We start from the raw sequence: 18,628 nt of genomic DNA on the forward strand, positions 1-18,628 counted from the left end.
TAATTTACCTTGTTCTGAAGTTAGTTAACATACAGTGTAGTCTTGGCTTCAGGAGTAGAACCCAGTGATTCACCTTTTACATAGGGTACCCAGTGCTCATCCTGAAAACTGCCCTCCTTAATGCCCATCACCCATTTAACCCACCTCTATGCACCTATCCACTCCCTATCAGCCCTCAGTTTGTCTCTGATTTAAAAGTTGTCTATGGTTTGCCTCCCTCCTCTCTGTTTTAATCTTATTTTCCTTCCCTTTCTCTTTCTTCATCTGTTAAGTTTCTCAGATTCTACATGTGGGTGAAATCATATATCTGTCTTTCTCTGACTTATTCCACTTAAAATAATACCCTCCACTTCCATCCACATTGTTGCAAATGTGAAGATTTCATTCTTTTTCCTTGCTAAGTAGTCTTTCATTATATATACATAAAAACCACATTTTACTTTTCATTTTTGACAATGCTACAGATGGCTGAAATATTAGTAGGCAGTTACATTAGGGTATATGGAAAATCATGGTTGTTGAGCTTTTCTATAGAAAGTGGTGACATGTTAACTTCTTCCTTCTGTGAAGCCATGGGAGTGTGATTTATTGGCTAATTCAATGCAGTGTTTCTACAATGTAAAATAAATGTAACCTTACTTTTAAACTGTCCCCCAAATTGCTTTCTTACTCTGTTCATCAGTTCATAGACATCTGGGCTAGTTCTATAATTTGGCTATTGTTGACAGCACTGCTATAAACATTGAGGTGCATGTGCCCCTTTGAATCAGCACTCCTTTCTCCTTTGGATAAATTCCTAGTAGTGCAATTGCTGTGTTGTAGGGTAATTCTATTTTTACTGAAAGAATACATGTGTTTATTCTTATGTTTATATCCTTTAAAAATAAATTTGGGTTTTCCATTGCATTTGAAATTATTTATACTTTCATCAAGATTAATCCTCTAATATATAAACTTACAAAGTGATCCTGTAGACCCAAATTTAACAAACAAGCATTTCTCTAAATTGCAGTTCCTGTTTTATCATATGTTAAATAGATGTTTTCCTAGTCTTTACTATGTCCTTTTTTTTTTTTTTTGAGCCTGTGTTTATTTAAATTTGAACCAACCATAGTAATGTCTTTTAATCTTTCTAATTAACAAAGAGTATCAGAAAGCTCTCTTCAGCACAAATGGCATTTTGCTTTTATTTTTAGTGAATTTAGAGTTTCTACTGAATTCACTCACAGAATTGCCCTAATGATATGTTATGTGGTTGGTTGGTTTTGGTTTGATTGTTATAAAATGGGATAGCTAGTTATCTTGAATTTAAGTTTTAAATTTTAATTTAAAATTAGCATTCTCAGTCTAAGGATGATTATAAAATTAATTACAAGAGAGAGGAAACTGTAGCAGAGAGCCCAAACAAAGGTCTATAACAAGAGTAGTTGATACTTTTAGGGAGAAAAGATACTAGCAGCTACTTCTAAAAAACAGTTGTTCATATAGATATTACTCATTAGAACTATTTCTTAGGGTTTATTGACCCACTAAAAACAGTTTATTCTTATAAGCAAGAAAAGTTATCACTATAATTCTCTATATGAAAATTTTTCTTTCAAGAATGTAATTAAGGGAAAATTTGCTGCTGCTGTGAGATTTTGTTTCCTTCCAACTATTATTTTAAAATATAGCAAAGAATGTTTAGAGTGATCATAACAATTTACTCTTAACCTTAGCTATTGCATACATATTCTAATTGGATAATTTGAGTAAGTATTTTTTTAAGATAAACCAACATTTTTGCAATGCTTAAAGATCTTGCAAGATTGTACAAGATCACTTTTTGTTAAAAATGACAAAATCAAAATAATTGCTAAATAAAATCCAAATCTATTAGCATGGCATTCAAGACCTACTGCCAGCCTTTCTAGTTTTCTTTCATTGCATATTGCTCAATGTATGGTCAGTTCTCAGTCATCTGGTAGTGAATTCATTCATTTTTGTTTAATTGTGATTCATTCACAGCAGAGACCTGGAAAGGTTCACCTTTCCCAAAGCCAGAATTATATTTAGAATTGGCTGTTACTGATTTCCTACACCAAGCTGCCTTGAGCTTCTTTGGTTGAGAGGGAGACAAAAAGGCTTAGAGCATTGCCTGTTCCAGCCTTCGCTTGCCAGGTTCACTCCAGGTTTGGGTCCTCTCCTTGAGCCTAGGATACCCAATCAAGATGAGTGGACATATCATGAGTTGATTGCAGTTTGTTTTAAGTGTTATTTTACATGGCCTCCTTCCTACTCTACTCTTGCCCATTTACTCTCACTGAGAGCCAAGTACTGTTCCTGTGTTATCTAGTTTTTTTGCCTCTTTGCTTTGTAATGCCTTTCCTTGCCTTTCCTTCCTGTTAAAATTTTACAATCCCTTTATCTCCTCAAAGAGAATTAATCATGCCAATCTCCCTCTGTTTACAATATTTTATTCTTGTATTTTAGTGATTTTTTTTTTACCATTTTTCCCATTAAAGTATATGTTAGTGACCATACGAGTTTACCATAGCAACTTTGTATTGCGTGGAGAGTTTAGACAATTAATAAAAGTGATGAATAAGAGACTAAGTGAATTATTGCTAAAAAAAATCTCTATTTTCTTTTTCACTGTTAATGTTATACTTTTTCAAATATAAGCTTTGCTATGGGCTTTATTTAAAGTGAATTAAACTATATTCAGGGTATGGGGATCATCTGGCATCTGTTATAGTGACATACTGAGGAATATCTTTCATCTGTGTTTCTGTGAACATGTATAAACCATAGGGTTGCAGTTATAAATATTTCTGTCATAAATTTTTATATTTATTTCAAAATGAATGTTTTATTATGTTCCATGTGTCATTAAAATATCCATATTTACTAGTGGTTATTAGAGGTAAAGAATCATTGTTTCTTACCAGTATACTTGTGTTATACAGTCCGACTGCTTGCATATGAATAGACAGTAGAGAACTGTCTGCAAAATGTTTTGCTATGACCATATTTTAATCTTTCAGAAACAGATGGGTGAGATGAAATTACAACTTCAAACTGTCATCAAGGAAAATGAAAGGTAGATGAATTAACTTGATTCTTTTATTGTTATCCTAGGTAATGTTTATTTTGTTATTTTATATTTTATTCATGTAGTATACTGGTTATGAGTGCAGACCCTGGACCCTGATTTCCTGTTTGACTCCCAGGTCCATTACTTAACCAGCTATGTGACTTTGGACAGTTACTTAACCTTTTTGTCCTTTAGTTTTCTCATCTATAAATTGGAGATAATAACCTATTTCATGAGACTGACTATAAAGGAAAATAGAGTATGTAATAAATATTTTATACATATTAGCAATCATTAACAATACAGTTTATAATAATCATGTATGTTATGAAACATACTGATAAAAACCTTCAATCCACCATCCAGTTAAGAGCTAAAAAGGTTACCAATACTGGTACATCTATCTATATTTTCCTTCTCTATCCCATTCCTCTCCTTCCCTTTGCCAGAAGTTAACACTTTGTTGGCTTTTGTGTTTATAATTACCTTGGTTTTTAAATTTTGTTGTAGGTGTCTGTATCCCTAACAATATATTATTTAGTTGTGTGTTTTTTTTCAGCTATATTAAAATTGTATCTTTAGTCTTCTGGGACTTTTTTTTTCCTACTCAGTATCACGCACAATCAAGTACAAGAGTTTCAAGGGACAAAATTGCTGGGTCATAGATTATGTGAATATTCAGTTTTATGGTATATGCCAACTCAATTTCCAAAGTGGTTATGCCAATTTACATTCCCACCTGTGATATTTAGGAGTTCTTATTGATCTATATCTTTTTATTAGCACTTAATCTTACCAGGTTTCTTAATTTTTGTTATTTTGAGTCTTAGGTTGTTTTTCATTGTGGTTATAATTTAACATTTCCCTGAATATCAATATGGTTAACTACTTTGCATATGTTTATTTACCCATGTAGTCTTTTCTCATGAAATGCTTGTTCATTTCTTTTTTACATTTTCTGTTTATCTTTCCCTTATTAAATTGTCAAAGCACTTTATATAATCTGTATTCTGAATATTTGTTGGTATGCCAATCTGTGTCAGTGTAATAACAATACTGTAAACCATAACCACTGTAGAAGTTTCAGACAGGAAGGGATTCAATCACTTACTTAAGTTTAAGTACTTCAAGATCACTAGTTTTAGGATTGTAACTTAGGGGCTGTGATCCTGAAGTCAGGAATTTTTGGTGCTGCTGCCATTTCTGTTGCGACTCCTACAGCATCATTTCCATAAAACGGGAGACTTGACATTGGAAAGTGAGGCACAGGGAATTGACTATAAGAGACCATCATGTCTATCCAGTTTTGGTTGCTATCTGTCTTACCAACAGAAAAATATTCTCAGCTCACTTGTGTCTTCCATATCCCCCTAAAGTGCTTCTCACTGGTGATACTTTAATCCCACCCATAGCTCCAGCTACAAGGACCTCTGAGAAATGTAGTTTTGGACTTTAGGCCTCCATGATAAAGGCTATATATGGGAAGGAAAGGGAATGAATAATGTTGCCGCAGTACCATATAACATGGTAGACAATAGGTGTTTTCATAGATCTGTTCCCAGGTTCTGATATGTTTGATGGACAGAATTTTCTGTTTTGTTTTTAATTTTAAGGTAGTTGAGTCTATTCATCTTTCTTCATACGGTTTTTCTTTGTGTCTCTAACAAATCTTCTCTCAGTCTATGATCATAAAGACCTTGTATTTTTGGCTAAAAATGTTTAAGTTTTATTCTGTCCTAAGTTTCTTAACTTCAACTTTTTAAAAAATTGTTTACTTATTTTTGAGAAAGAGAGAGACAGAGCATGAGCAGGGGAGGGGAAGAGAGAGAGGCAGAGACACAGAATCCAAAGCAGGCTCCAGGCTCTGAGCTGTCACCACAGAGCCTGACATGGGGCTTGAACTCACACACTGTGAGATGACCTGAGCTGAAGTCAGACACTTAACCAATAGACCCACCCAGGTGCCCCAGTAACTTTAACTTTTAAAGATCATGCAGTTAGGCTGAAATCTGATAGATATTTTGTTGCTGCCTGCATATCTAGACCAAAAAGTAAATAAATGAAATTCTTTTAGTTCCAAATTCATTTGAAGCATGGGCTTTTTTAAAGTTAACATTCTTTTGGGGCGCCTGGGTGGCTTAGTCGGTTAAGCGTCCGACTTTCGCTTGGGTCATGATCTCGCAGTTCGTGGGTTCGAGCCCCGCGTCGGTCTCTGTGCTGACTGCCAGCTCAGAGCCTGGAGCCTGTTTCAGCCTGTGACTCCCTCTCTCTCTGACCCTCCCCTGCTCACGCTGTCTGTCTCTCTCTCTCTCCTAAAAATAAATAAAACATTAAAAATAAATAAATAAATAAAGTTAACATTCTTTTGTTTTGCATTTTGGTACGTTATATACTACTTTCCTTTTATTTATTTTAGTGTGAAACATGTTGCTCTCAAGAATAAACTAGAATTCCCATGGAATTCGTTTGTCTTATGACTATTTTGTCATCTTTTCCCTTCCATTTTAAAAAACACATTTTCACTATTTCTCCTCTCTAATTTCTGAAAGCATCATATGTTTGCTAAAGTATAACTTTTTAAATTGGGTTTTCAGTTTTTCTCATTTGTGTTTTTCCCCTAGAAATGTTTTTCTGACTTTAATTTTTTATGGTTTACTATTCTTTCTCAAAAAAATTATTAAATAACCAATGCTGTTCCTCATTGCTAACATTTTTGAATCACTGATGTATGTAGATTAATCTTGTATTTTAATGTATTTTGGGATAGAAAAGGTATATTAAATGCTTGAGATAATCCTTTTGTTTCCTATATTTGACTCAACATATTTAACTTCCTTTCATGTCCAGGTCTTTCTAAGCCAGTCTTTTAAAAATCTGCCTTTACCTATTTAACAGTAATGTGGTTGTGTCTTATGAATGTATTTATTCCTAGTACAATAGGAAAGTGGGAAAAATGGATTCTGAGCTTATTAAAAAGGCACTTTTAGTAACTTGAAAATGTTGTCCAGATTTAAACTGATTTCTACTTATGTTTTTAGGGCAACATCCTACTTTTAATTATGTATTGCAGTTAAGGGCTGCAAGCTCAAAAGAGTATATCACTGAGGCACCTGGGTGGCTCAGTTGGTTGGGTGTCTGACTTCAGCTCAGGTCACAATCTCACGGTTCGTGAATTCGAGCCCCCACGTCAGGCTCTGTGCTGGCAGCTCAGAGCCTGGAGCCTGTTTCAGATTCTGTATCTCCCTCTCTCTCTGCCCCTTACCCACTCTCTCTCTCTCTCTCTCTCTCAAAAATAAATAAACATTTAAAAACTTAAAAAAAAGTTTATCACTTTTAAGAAAAATATTTAAGTACGTATACATGGTCAGTTCTGAATAATGGAAGCTAGCGGTGACATGGATTGTATAATAGTATGCAATTTTATGTTACTGAGTTTTTGGAACATTTTAATATTTACATTTTTATATGGTTGTATGTTATCTGGGAATTGACTACAAATAGGAAATAATGAAGTCATTTTAAATCAGGCTAAGGAAGAGGTGAAAAACTATTTTCTCTTCCTCCCTCTCATTTTTTAAGTCTATTCCTTGAAATTTAGTTCGTGTTGAGAATACAGTGTTGTTGGTTTTGTCCTCTTTTTTTCTCTAATCCCATCTTCTCTCCTCAAAACAGAGGAAGGAAATTGGGAAAGATAATTAAATGTAGAGATATATGTACAGCACTTTGACACTAAATGCTAATTTTTATTATTTGTTACTTTATTATTCAGGGTATGAAAGACTTATTTCTTGCCTCCATTAGAGCCATTTTTCTTCTTTCATTCATTTAACTCTGATTTTCTTCCACTATCATTGTGCTCAGATAAGATGAACTGCTTCCAAAATTTTAAGTGATATGTCTTTTATTTAAACCAGTTTGATTTTTCTTTTTGCCAGGGATTGGTCTAGGAATATGTGACCCTACTTTTAACCAGTGGAGTATAAGGGAGTCTGTTGTAGAGCTTCTGGGAAAGAATTTTCTCCCTGATAAAAAGAAGCAGGCAAGAAGAAAGCTTTACCTCCTTCCCGTTGCTTGTTATTTTTGAAAGTGATATGTGAAGCTGGTATAGCCGTTTTTGTAATCATGGGGGTAGATATGAAGATTGGAAGAAGGGAAAGATGAGAACACCTTTGGTCCTTATATTATTGAATTGCTAAAAGAAATATGGAACCACTTACCCTTCCAATTTAATATTAGATAAGGAAATAAAACATTCCCATTCATTCATTCATTTACAAATTTTATTGAGTGCTTAGTAAGTACCAGGCACTAATCAAGTGAATACTTCAGTGTTAAAACAGACAAAAATGACAATCCTTATTTTTTGTTATGCATGTTGTTACTTATAGCCAAAATATACTAACTGATATAGAGACTTAATTGCATTTGTCAGGGATTCACAAACTGTATCAGCCTATGTACCAAATTTGGCTTGCTATCTCTATTTGTAAATAAAAGCTTATTGGCTCACAGCCACACTCATTTATTGTGTCTGTGGTGACTTTTGCTCTGTGCTGTTGCAGTTGAATTGTTGAAACAGTCAATGGCGCTCAGAGCCTAGAACATTTACTATCTGGCCCTTTACAGAAAAGTTTGACTATCCTCTGGTACATGTTGTGATCTTCCACTGCAAAATCTTTGTGTTATCTGGTCTTTAATGCAACAATCTTTTTTGATAAATGGTCTTTGTGGGATTTTTTAGGTATAAATGTAGCTTTAGGACTCAAAACTTTAACAGGAAGGAATATAAAGTTATTTAATAAATTAAAGCTAGTGGTATTGAGCATATTATTTATTTTACTGTTTTTATTTTCTGATTGATTTCTGTTTTTAAGATTATAATTATCAGTCTATGATGTAGAAGATTTCAGTAGCATTATAAAATGGAATTGTTTTTTATACTTATTTTCATCTATTCTCATAATTTGACTAATTAATAATACATGAGAGGTATGATTTTAAATTTGATTTCAGCTTCCCTAATCTCATTCATGAATGTTGACAGGATCCTATGAACACATGTTAAATGTTTATTTGAAATTTCAGAAATTTGTATATGTTTATAAAAGCAATAATAAAGCCATTATTTTTTACTAATATCCAAAAAATGGTATTCTCAACCCCCAAACTTGGTTCATTTTTCTAATAGCAGAAGATGAACATATTTGACCTCTTTTTGAATGAGAGAACTCTCTGGGATTACATGGTAAGCACCGGTACTCTGGTGCTACTTGAGGCGCAGTAAGGAAGACCCTCCCCAAAGGTTTGCAAAACTCCTAAGAGTTTTCAGTTTCAGTTTTGAATCTCATGTAAAGTCACCTGTGTCTCTGTTTTTTCTATGTCTGTGTTTATAACTGAGTTGTTTTTGTATATTTAGTTGTATGTGCATACACTCTAACCACAGTTCCCTTTGATTACTAATCTCTAGTCACACCAGCCTTCTTACTTAGCTTTCTGAAACCTGGCAGACCAGTTTCTGCCAGAACACCTTACCTGTTTCTTCTGCCTAGAATGCTCTTCTCCAGATCTGTATGGGACTGTCTCCTTCCCTTTGTTTAGATCTTTTATCAGGAAAACATTCCCTGGCCACATTATCTATCTGTTTCTACACTCTTCCCTTTTCTTTCTTCTCTAATATAATTTTATTTTATTTATGGCATACATTGCTACTTGAAATTACTTATTTGCTTCCTTATTTTTTGTCTTAATCTACTAAAATGTATTCTTCACAACAGCAAGGCCCTTGTGTTCTTCTTACTACTGTATACATTGCACTGTTGAATAGTGCTTTATCATCTTTTACGCATAAATCATAAAATGTATTCTTTATAATTCCCAGTTCAAGTTTCTTTGAAGTGTAAAACCTTAGAGATCCTTTTGATCTTTTGATCTTCTGTGATTTTATTATTTTCCTGAGTTTTTGTAATTACTTACCCTTTCAATAGCAGTTATTTAATGACTCCTCTTCATTGAGCCTTTCATTTTCAGTTCAGGTTTCATAAAATTAAAATACTTTAATTTTATCACTTTGAGTCATATTTAATTAAATTGTGAAATCATAATAAGTAATGCAGCTATGATATAGTTTGGCTATTCCAACTTCTTTTAAGTAGGTCTTCCTGTGGGGCGCCTGGGTGGCTCAGTCGGTTGAGGTCCAACTTAAGCTCCGGTCATGATCTCACAGTTCGTGGGTTTGAGCCCCACATCAGGCTCTGGGCTGACAGCTCAGAGCCTGGAGCCTGTCTTTGGATTCTGTGTCTCCCTCTTTCTCTGACCCTCCCTTGCTCACACTGTCTCTCTGTCTCTCAAAAATATATAAAACATTAAATATATATATATGTCTTCCTGTACTGCAAGAGGCTGGAAAACTGAAACCTAGTTCAGGATATGAATTAGGTTCTGTTACCAATAAATACTTGTGAGAGACCTAAATTAGGAAATAAGTAGTAAGAAAAGCAGTATCTGAGGGTCTGTTTTTGTGGTTGAGAATCTAACAAGTGTAGAGTAGCTCTAGAGTTAATAATTCTGGGCAGCTGCTTCTGTTGAAGCTAAGGCATGGTGTTCTGCAGGTTATTCTATTATGGCAGTAATCCTAATCCCAGGAGCTCCTCTAAGAAGGGGTGATCTTGGAACCGGCAGTAGATATAGTTACTTCTTGATTGTCCAGCTTCCTAACTAGCATATTTATCTGTTCCCTCAGCAAATCAGTTTCACAGCTCGCTAAACCTGTAAGAGTGGCTTTTTCTAGAAACTGCAGTAAAGTAGAGATCAGCTAATCAGTGGTGACAGCATAAAAAGTGAATGCTACTAGTTATAAATAATAAGGAAAACATTGTTTACCTCCACAAAGCTTTGTATGATTTCTTTTCGTACAGTCAAGCTGTCCAAAATAATGGAACTTTCTTCTTTTTATTTTCCCCACGTTCTTATATTTTGACCTATTACATATTAGAATAAATACAGTTAGAGCCAGAACTGTCTTTTACTATCATGTTTGTATTACCTCTTCAAATATTTGTTGAACATAATTAAATTATTGATATCTAACTTTCAAAAAACATAAAAAAGGATTATTTTGAAAAAGATTAATTCCCTAAATCTTTGTGGTAATTAAATAGTTTTATTTTCTCAGTTATATTTCTAGTATACTTGGAGAATGAGATAAAATTCATATAATAAGTATTTACAAATATATTGTTATGTATATATTTCAAAGAAAATAAGGACAAAAATAAGTCTAATAAAGCATAAAAATAAGCATAAGGATATAGAGGAAAGAAAGAACAATAATAAGTTGAGTATGTGTATTTATGTTTTTATGCACTCATATCAGCCAACAACAATACACTATTGTTTCCAAAGGCCTATGAAATTTTTGTAAACATCGACATGGACTGCAGATGTTCCTCACTGTATACACACATATGAATTTAAAAAGTCATAAATAACACCTACAGTAAAGTTGGAAATAACAAAAAACAGGCACAAATAATTTTAACTACATTTTAATCCAACTCCTGAGATGAAAAGAATTGAAAACTAAAATTAAGAGCTTAATTATTTTTTTAATGTAATTTATTGTCAAATCGGCTTCCATACAACACCCAGTGCTCATCCCAGCAAGTGCCCTCCTCAGTGCCCATCACCTACTTAACCCTCTCCCACACCCGCCATCAACCCTCAGTTCTCTGTATTTAACAGTCTCTTATAGTTTGCCTCCCTCCCTCTCTGTAACCATTTTTTCCCCTTCCCCTCCTTCCAGGTCTTCCGCCAAGTTTCTCAAGATCCACATATTAGTGAAAACATATGGTATATGTCTTTCTCTGACTATTTCACTTAGCTTAATACCCTCCAGTTCAATCCACATTGCAGCAAATGGCGAGATTTCATTTTCTCATTGCCAAGTAGTATTCCATTATATAAAATGGGATATATATATATTTTATATATAAACCACATCTTCTTTCTTACATATATATCAGATGATGGGCATTTAGGCTCTTTCCATAATTTGGCTGTTGTTGAAAGTGCTGCTATAAACATTGGGGAACATGTGCTTCTATGTATCAGCACTCTTGTATCACTTGGGTAACTTCCTAGCAGTGCTATTTCTGGGTCACAGAGTAGTTCTATTTTTAACTTTTTGAGAAACCTCCACACTGTTTTCCAGAGCAGCTGCACCAGTTTGCATTCCCACCAACAGTGCAAGAGGGTTCCCGTTTCTCCACATCGACACCAGTATCTCTAGTCTCCTGATTTGTTGATTTTAGCCACTCTGATTGGCATGAGGTGGTACCTCACTGTGGCTTTGATTTGTATTTCCCTGATGATGAGTGACATTGAGCATCATTTCATGTGTCTGTTGGCCATCTGGATGTCTTCTTTGGAGAAGTGTCTATTCATGTCTTTTGCCCATTTCTTCACTGGATTATTTGTGTTTTTGGGTGTGGAGTTTGGTGGGTTCTTCATAGATTTTAGATACTAGCCCTTTGTCTGTTATGTCATTTGCAACTATCTTTTCCCATTCTGTCAGTTGCCTATTAGTTTTGTTGATTGTTTCCTTTGCTGTGCAGAAGCTTTTTATCTTGATGAGGTCCCAATAGTTCATTTTTTGCTTTTAATTCCCTTGCCTTTGGGGATGTGTCAAGTAAGAAATTGCTGCGGCTGAGGTCAAGGAGATTGTTTCCTGCTTTCTCCTCTAGGGTTTTGATGGTTTCCTGTTTCATATTCAGGTCTTTCATCCATTTTGAGTTTATTTTTGTGTATGGTATAAGAAGGTTGATCTAGTTTCATTCTTCTGCATGTTGCTGTTTTGTTTTCCCAGCATCATTTGTTAAAGAGGCTGTCTTTTTTCCATTGGATGCTTTTTTCCTGCTTTGTCAGAGATTAATTGGCCATACATTTGTGGGTCCAATTCTGGGTTCTCTATTCCATTGGTCTGAGTGTCTGTTTTGTGCCAATGCCATACTGTCTTGATGATGACAGCTTTGTAGTAGAGGCTAAAGTCTGGGATAGTGATGCCTCCCATTTTGGTTTTCTACTTCAATATTACTTTGGCTATTCGGGGTCTTTTGTGGTTCCATATAAATTTTGGGATTCTTTGTTCTAGCTTTGAGAAGAAGGCTGGTGCAATTTTGATTGGGATTACATTGAATGTGTAGATTGCTTTGGGTAGTATTGGCATTTTAACAGTGTTTATTCTTCCAATCCAGGAGCATGGAATGTTTTTGCATTTCTTTGTATCTTCTTCAATTTCCTTCATAAGCTTTCTATAGTTTTCAGTATACAGACCTTTTATATCTTTGGTTAAGTTTATTCCTAAGTATTTTATTATAGTTCTTGCTGCAGTTGTGAATGGGATCGATTTCTTTATTTCTCTTTCTTTTGTTTTATTATTGGTGTATAAAAATGCAACCGATTTCTGTATGTTGATTTTGTACTCTGCAACTTTGCTGAATTCATGGATCAATTCTGGCAGACTTTTGGTGGAGTCTGTTGGGTCTTCCATGTAGAGTATCATGTCATCTGTGAAAAGTGAAAATTTGACTTCTTTGGCATTTTTGATTCCTTTTATTTCATTTTGTTCTCTGTTTGCTGACGCTAGGATTTCTAATGCTATGTTAAACAACAGTGGTGAGAGTGGACATTCCTGTCATGTTCCTGATCTCAGGGGAAAAGCTCTCAGTTATTCCTGTTGAGGATGATATTAGTTGTGGGCTTTTCATAAACGTCTTTTATGATGTTTAATTATATTCTTTCTATCCTGACTTTCTTGAGGGTTTTTATTAAGAAAGGATGCTGTATTTTGTCACATGTTTTTTCCTGCATCTGTTGGCAGAATCATATGGTTCTTATCCTTTCTTTTATGAATGTGATGTATCACATTGATTTGTGAATATTTAATTAGCCCTGCATCCCAGGAATGAATCCCACTTGATCATGATGAATAATTTTTTTTATGTGCTATTGAATTCGATTAGCTAGTATCTTGTTGAGAATTTTTGCATCCGTATTCATCGGGGATATTGTCCTGTAGTTCTCCTTTTTTGTTGGGTCTCTGTCTGGTTTGGGAATCAAAGTAATGCTGGCCTCATAGAATGAGTCCAGAAGTTTTCCTTCTATTTCTATTTTTGGAATAGCTTGAGAAGAATGGGTATGAACAGTGCTTTAAATGTCTGGTAGAATTCCCCAGGGAAGCCATCTGGCCCAGGGCTCTTATTTGTTGGGAGAGTTTTGATAACTGATTCAATTTCTTCACTAGTTATGGGTCTGTTCAAATTTTCTATTTCTTCCAGTTTGAGTTTTGGTAGTGTGTGGGTGTTCAGGAATTTGTCCATTTCTTCTAGGTTGTCCAGTTTGTTGGCATATAATTTTTCATAGTATTCCCTGATCATTGCTTGTATTTCTGAGGGATTGGTTGTCATAGATCCATTTTCATTTGTGATTTTATCTATTTGAGTCCTCTCTCTTTTCTTTTTGAGAAACCTGGCTAGAGGTTTATCTATTTTATTTTTTTTTAAAAAGCAACTCTTAGTTTCATTGATCTGTTTTACTGGGTTTTTTCTTTTTCTTTTTTTTTTTTTTTTTGGATTTTATATTGTTAATTTCTGCTCTGATCTTTGTTATTTCTCTTCTTCTGCTGGGTTGGGTCTTTGCTGTTCAGTTTCTAGTTCCTTTAGGTATGCTGTTAGATTTTGTATGTGGGATTTTTCTTGTTTCTTGAGATTGCCTGGATTGCAGTGTGTTGTCCTCTTAGGACTGCCCTTGCTTCGTCCCAAAGGGTTTGGATTGTTGTGTTTTCATTTTCATTTGTTTCCATATTTTTAAAAATTTCTTCTCTAATTGCCTGGTTGACCCATTCGTTCCTTAGTAGGGTGTTCTTTAACCTCCATGTTTTTGGAGGTTTTCCAGACTTTTTCCTGTGGTTGATTTCAAGTTTCATAGCATTGTGATCTGAAAGTATGCATGGTATGATCTCAACTCTCTTATATTTATTGAGGGTTGTTTTGTGAACCAGTATGTAAAAACTTCTTAAAATGAACAACATATCAAGCTAGTGAGATGCAGCCAAACTAGTGCTCAGAACATTTATAATTATTTGAAAAGTAAGATTGAAAATAAGTGAACTAGAGATTTTTGTTTACAATGATGGCAGACTAGGTAATTAGACTCCTGACAAAAACTAGAAATTCTAGACAAAAACTAGAAAATTGGGACAAATATTTGACAACAATCAGATCAATTTAAATGAATTGAACTCATTGGAGAATTCTAGGGAAAGACCAGGAAAATAATGACATCCAGGGATACGAGGCTGCATTTGGAGCTGCCTTTGTTAGTATATCTCATTATCCTGGAGTAGGTAAAGACAAGTTGAAAAACTGAGCTTGAAACAAATTCACAGGGGTAGAGAGATTAAAATTGAAAGTCACAGCCCATCAGATTAGAGAGTGAGTGGCTCAGTAGCTTTCAGACTTTGGGTTGGGATACCCTAGGAGTAAGAGTGATCCCAAAAATATAGTAGTCCTAAAAACATCTGTAACACAGTTTGGAATTACCTGAATATCTGATCAGAGATTGATAATGCTCCTAGCCACGTGGAGGGAAAAAAAGAAAAGACCATTTTAGGCCTCAAAATATCTCCCCATGTAATATCTGGCTCATATCTTAAAGACAACATAGTTTTAAAAAATGGTAAGAAATGATAGGGAATAGAAATCCACAGGGTGGTCTTTAAAATAAGTATGCTTAATATGTTCAGTGAAAAAAGACAGTTTTGAGAATGTTGATAAGAGAACAGGGAACTCTAAAAAAGGAACCAAACAAATTCTGGAACTGAAAAAAAAAAAAACAAAAAAACAGTAATGAAGTAAGACATGACTGAAGAGAGAATTAATGGAATGAAGTCCAAGTCTGGCAGGAAATATTCAGAATGAATATCAAAGAGATGAGGGGATAGAAAAATACAGGAAATAATGTAAAAGATATAGGGAAATAGTGAAGAGAACTATAACGTAAGCCCCAGAAAGAGAGAACAGAGAGACCTCAATCTGCAGATTAGGAAACACCATGTATCATAAGCTGATTGATACAAAAAACAAAAACCTGTAGATACATTACAATAAAATCAAAGACCATTTTTAAAAATGTTGAAAGCAGAGAAATTATTTTCAAAGAAATAGTAGTAAGGCATAAACTGACTACTGAACAGAAATCATGGAAATTAAGAGACAAAGGAACATCTTCAAAGTGCTGAAAGAAAAACTATTAACTTAGAATCATGTATCTAGTGAAATGTTTTTCTAGAAGTCAGATTAGTACATTTTCAGATGAAAAGAAATTGAGAAAATTACCAGTAACTAAATTAAATGCTAAAAGGATATTCTACAAAAAGAGGGGAAAAGGTAACTACGGGAGAAAGTTTAATGAACATCATCACATCAATTATTCTGGAACAATAATGTCTCTAAAATATTTGTAGGGAAATAAAATACAAGGCAGCAATATCATAAATTTGGGAAAAGGATAGAGTTAAAGTATTCTCTGGTTCCAGCATTGCCCAAAAGATATAGAATACTAATTTACTTTAGAGTTTTGTTCATTCTGTGTGTGTGTTTGAATCTCTAGGGTAGCCACTCAAAGTAAAGGATCATATAACTGCCAAGCTAATAGAGTAGAAAAACAGAATAATAAAAAGTAACTCATATAAAACAACAGGAACTCTTAGTCATTGGTAGTGGGAAAGCAAAATGTACAGTCGCCTGGGAAGACTATTTGGTAGTTTCTTAAAATATGAAACAATCTTACTATAACAATTCAGCAGTCATACTCCTTGGTAGTTACCTAAGGGAATTGGAAACTTAGATCTATACAAAAACTTGTACATGAATGTTTATAGCAGCTCTATCAACAACTGCCAAAACTTGGAAACAACCAAGATGTCCTTCAGTAGGTGAATGGATAAATAAACTGTAGTACATCCATCCTATGGAATATTTTACAGCTATAATGAGACATAAGCTATCAAACTATGAGAGGATATGGAGGAACCTAAAATGCATATTACTAAGTGAAAGCAGCCAATCTGAAAAGGCTACATATTGTATGATTTCAACTATGTGACATTACGGAAAAGACAAAATTATGGAGGTGATAAAATGATCACTGGTTGCCAGGAGTGAGGGAAGAGAGGGATGAAAAGGCAGAGCACATAGGATTTTTAGGGCAGTGAAACTGTTCTGTAAGATGCTATAGTGATGGATACATGTCATTGTAGAATGTATACACTAAGAGTGAACCGTAATGTAAACTATAGACTTTGGGTAATTGTGTCAGTATAGGTTTACCAGTTGCAACAAAATGTACCACTCTGGTGGGGGATGTTGATAGTGGGGGAGGTCATGCCAAGGGGATGAAGGGGTATATTAGGGAATCTCTATACTTTCTGCTCAATTTTTCTGTGAACCTAAAACTTCTCAAAAATTAAGTCCATTTTTTAAATAGAGCCACCTAAAATAAACACATTTTAAAAAATAAAAAGCATTAAAGAAAATAATAATATGCAGGGCATATTGGAAGCAAATACTAAAATAGTAGATATAAACCCAAATATACTAGTAATTATATTAAATTTCAATGTATTGGGGTACCTGGGTTACTCAGTCTGTTAAGTGTCTGACTCTTGTTTTGGGCTTAGTTCGTAATCTTGGGGTTTGCAAGATTGAGCCCAATATCGACCTCTGCTAAGTGTGGAGCCTGCTTGGGATTTTCTCACTCCTTCTTTCCCTCTGCCCCTCCCCTGCTCACACTCACTCTCTCTTTCTCTCTCAAAATAAATAAATAAATAAACTTAAAAGCCAAAAAAAAAAAAAAAAACGGGGAGAAGATACGAACAGATATTTAGATATTTTATCAAAAAAGACGTACAGATGCTCAACATCTGAAGAGGTTCAATATCATCCATCATCAGGGAACTACAAATCAAAACCACAATGAGATATCACCTTATACCCATCAGAATGGCTAAAATCAAAAATACAAGAAACAAGGGTAGGCAATGATGTGGAGAAAAAGGAACCCTTGTGCACTGTTGGTGGGAATGCAAACTGGTGTGGTAACTGGAAAACCGTATGGAATTTCTCAAAAAAGTAAAAATAGAACTACTCTATGATCCAGTAATTATACTACTGGGTATTTACCCGTAATATACAAAAACACTAATTCAGAAAGATAATATGCACCCTTATTTTTATTGCAGCATTTTTTACAGTAGCCACATTATGGAAGCAGCCTGTGTCCATTCATAGATGAGTGGATTAAAAAAATGTCATAAATAGGGGCGCCTGGGTGGCTTAGTCGGTTAAGCGTCCGACTTTCGCTTAGGTCATGATCTCGCGGTACGTGGGTTCGAGCCCCGCGTCGGGCTCTGCGCTGACTGCCAGCTCAGAGCCTGGAGCCTGTTTCAGTCTGTGACTCCCTCTCTCTCTGACCCTCCCCTGCTCACTCTGTCTCTCTCTCCTAGAAATAAATAAAACATATAAAAAAAAATGTCATAAATAAAAACAATGGAATATTATCGAGCCATAAAAAAAATGAAATTGTTCCATTTGCAATGACATGGATGGAGCTAGGTATTAATGCTAAGTGAAGTAAGTCAGAGAAGACAAATACCATATGATTTCACTCATGTGGAATTTAAGAAACAAAACAAATGAACCACTGGGGGGGTGGTGCAGGAAGATAAACCAAGAAACAGACACTTAACTATAGAGAACAAACTGATGGTTACCAGAGGGGAGATGGGTGGAGGGATAGGTGAAATAGAGGATGGGGATTAAGGACTGCACTTGTGATGAGAACTGACTGATGTATGCAGTTGTTAAATCACTATATTGTATACCTGAAACTAAAAATGGAATAAAACTGAAAAACATAAAAGTACTAGAAATATTTTAAAATATGAACCTTTGTGTAATTGATCATTCTAAGTACTTTTAAAATTTTTGCTAAGTACAGCAAGCTGTGTACTTTCCTTAGGGAGTAATTTTTTGTTTTCCTGAAATTAATTATCCTGTGACTTTTATTGAGTTTGATGAACTTTGTTTTAAATAAATATATTCTAAAAATTGAAGTATTCTAGTTTCAAAGGACATTTTTTAATATCAGGAGATAATTCTCTTTATTTTAAATAGGTGAATGCAGTTTCTTTGTGAATTTTGCCTTGAGATATATTTATTATAAATAACATTTCTGCTTATAAGTGTATGAATCAAGTTTTTCTGATATTACCAAAATTATCTTCCTCTTAGGTTTTAAAATAAAACAATCAGTCTCTTTAGATGTACTTTTCTATAGCCTTTTTTTTTTGGTAGCTGTTTAAAAGCATAAATTATCTGTAATTTACTGTTAACATTAAATTTGAATTTAAGGGTTTCAGATATATGGTCAAGCTGAAAACTGTGCCTCTACTAATAGTCTTGACTTCATAACCAGCAACAGTTTTATTCTACTGTT

At 34.4% G+C, this 18,628-nt stretch overlaps 1 protein-coding gene across 7 annotated transcripts in view; it reads left to right on the forward strand.

Annotated features, from left to right (window-relative positions):
* The window catches only part of SCLT1 (sodium channel and clathrin linker 1), a 201,144-nt gene that overhangs the window by 19,435 nt on the left and 163,081 nt on the right, over positions 1 to 18,628 (forward strand). For all 7 annotated transcript variants that reach the window (XR_005532488.1, XR_005532487.1, XR_005532489.1 and 4 more), the window contains one exon: positions 3,027 to 3,082. Coding sequence is in view for 4 of the 7 variants with exons in the window: in XM_039256271.1 (XP_039112202.1) it covers positions 3,027 to 3,082 (56 nt within the window). In the remaining 3 variants the exon portion in view is untranslated. The remainder of the gene's footprint in view (positions 1 to 3,026; positions 3,083 to 18,628) is intronic.

The sequence above is a fragment of the Hyaena hyaena genome, unplaced genomic scaffold (assembly GCF_003009895.1).
Source record: "Hyaena hyaena isolate Hyena2069 unplaced genomic scaffold, ASM300989v1 scaffold_563, whole genome shotgun sequence".
In the NCBI taxonomy this organism is placed as follows: Eukaryota; Metazoa; Chordata; class Mammalia; order Carnivora; family Hyaenidae; genus Hyaena; species Hyaena hyaena.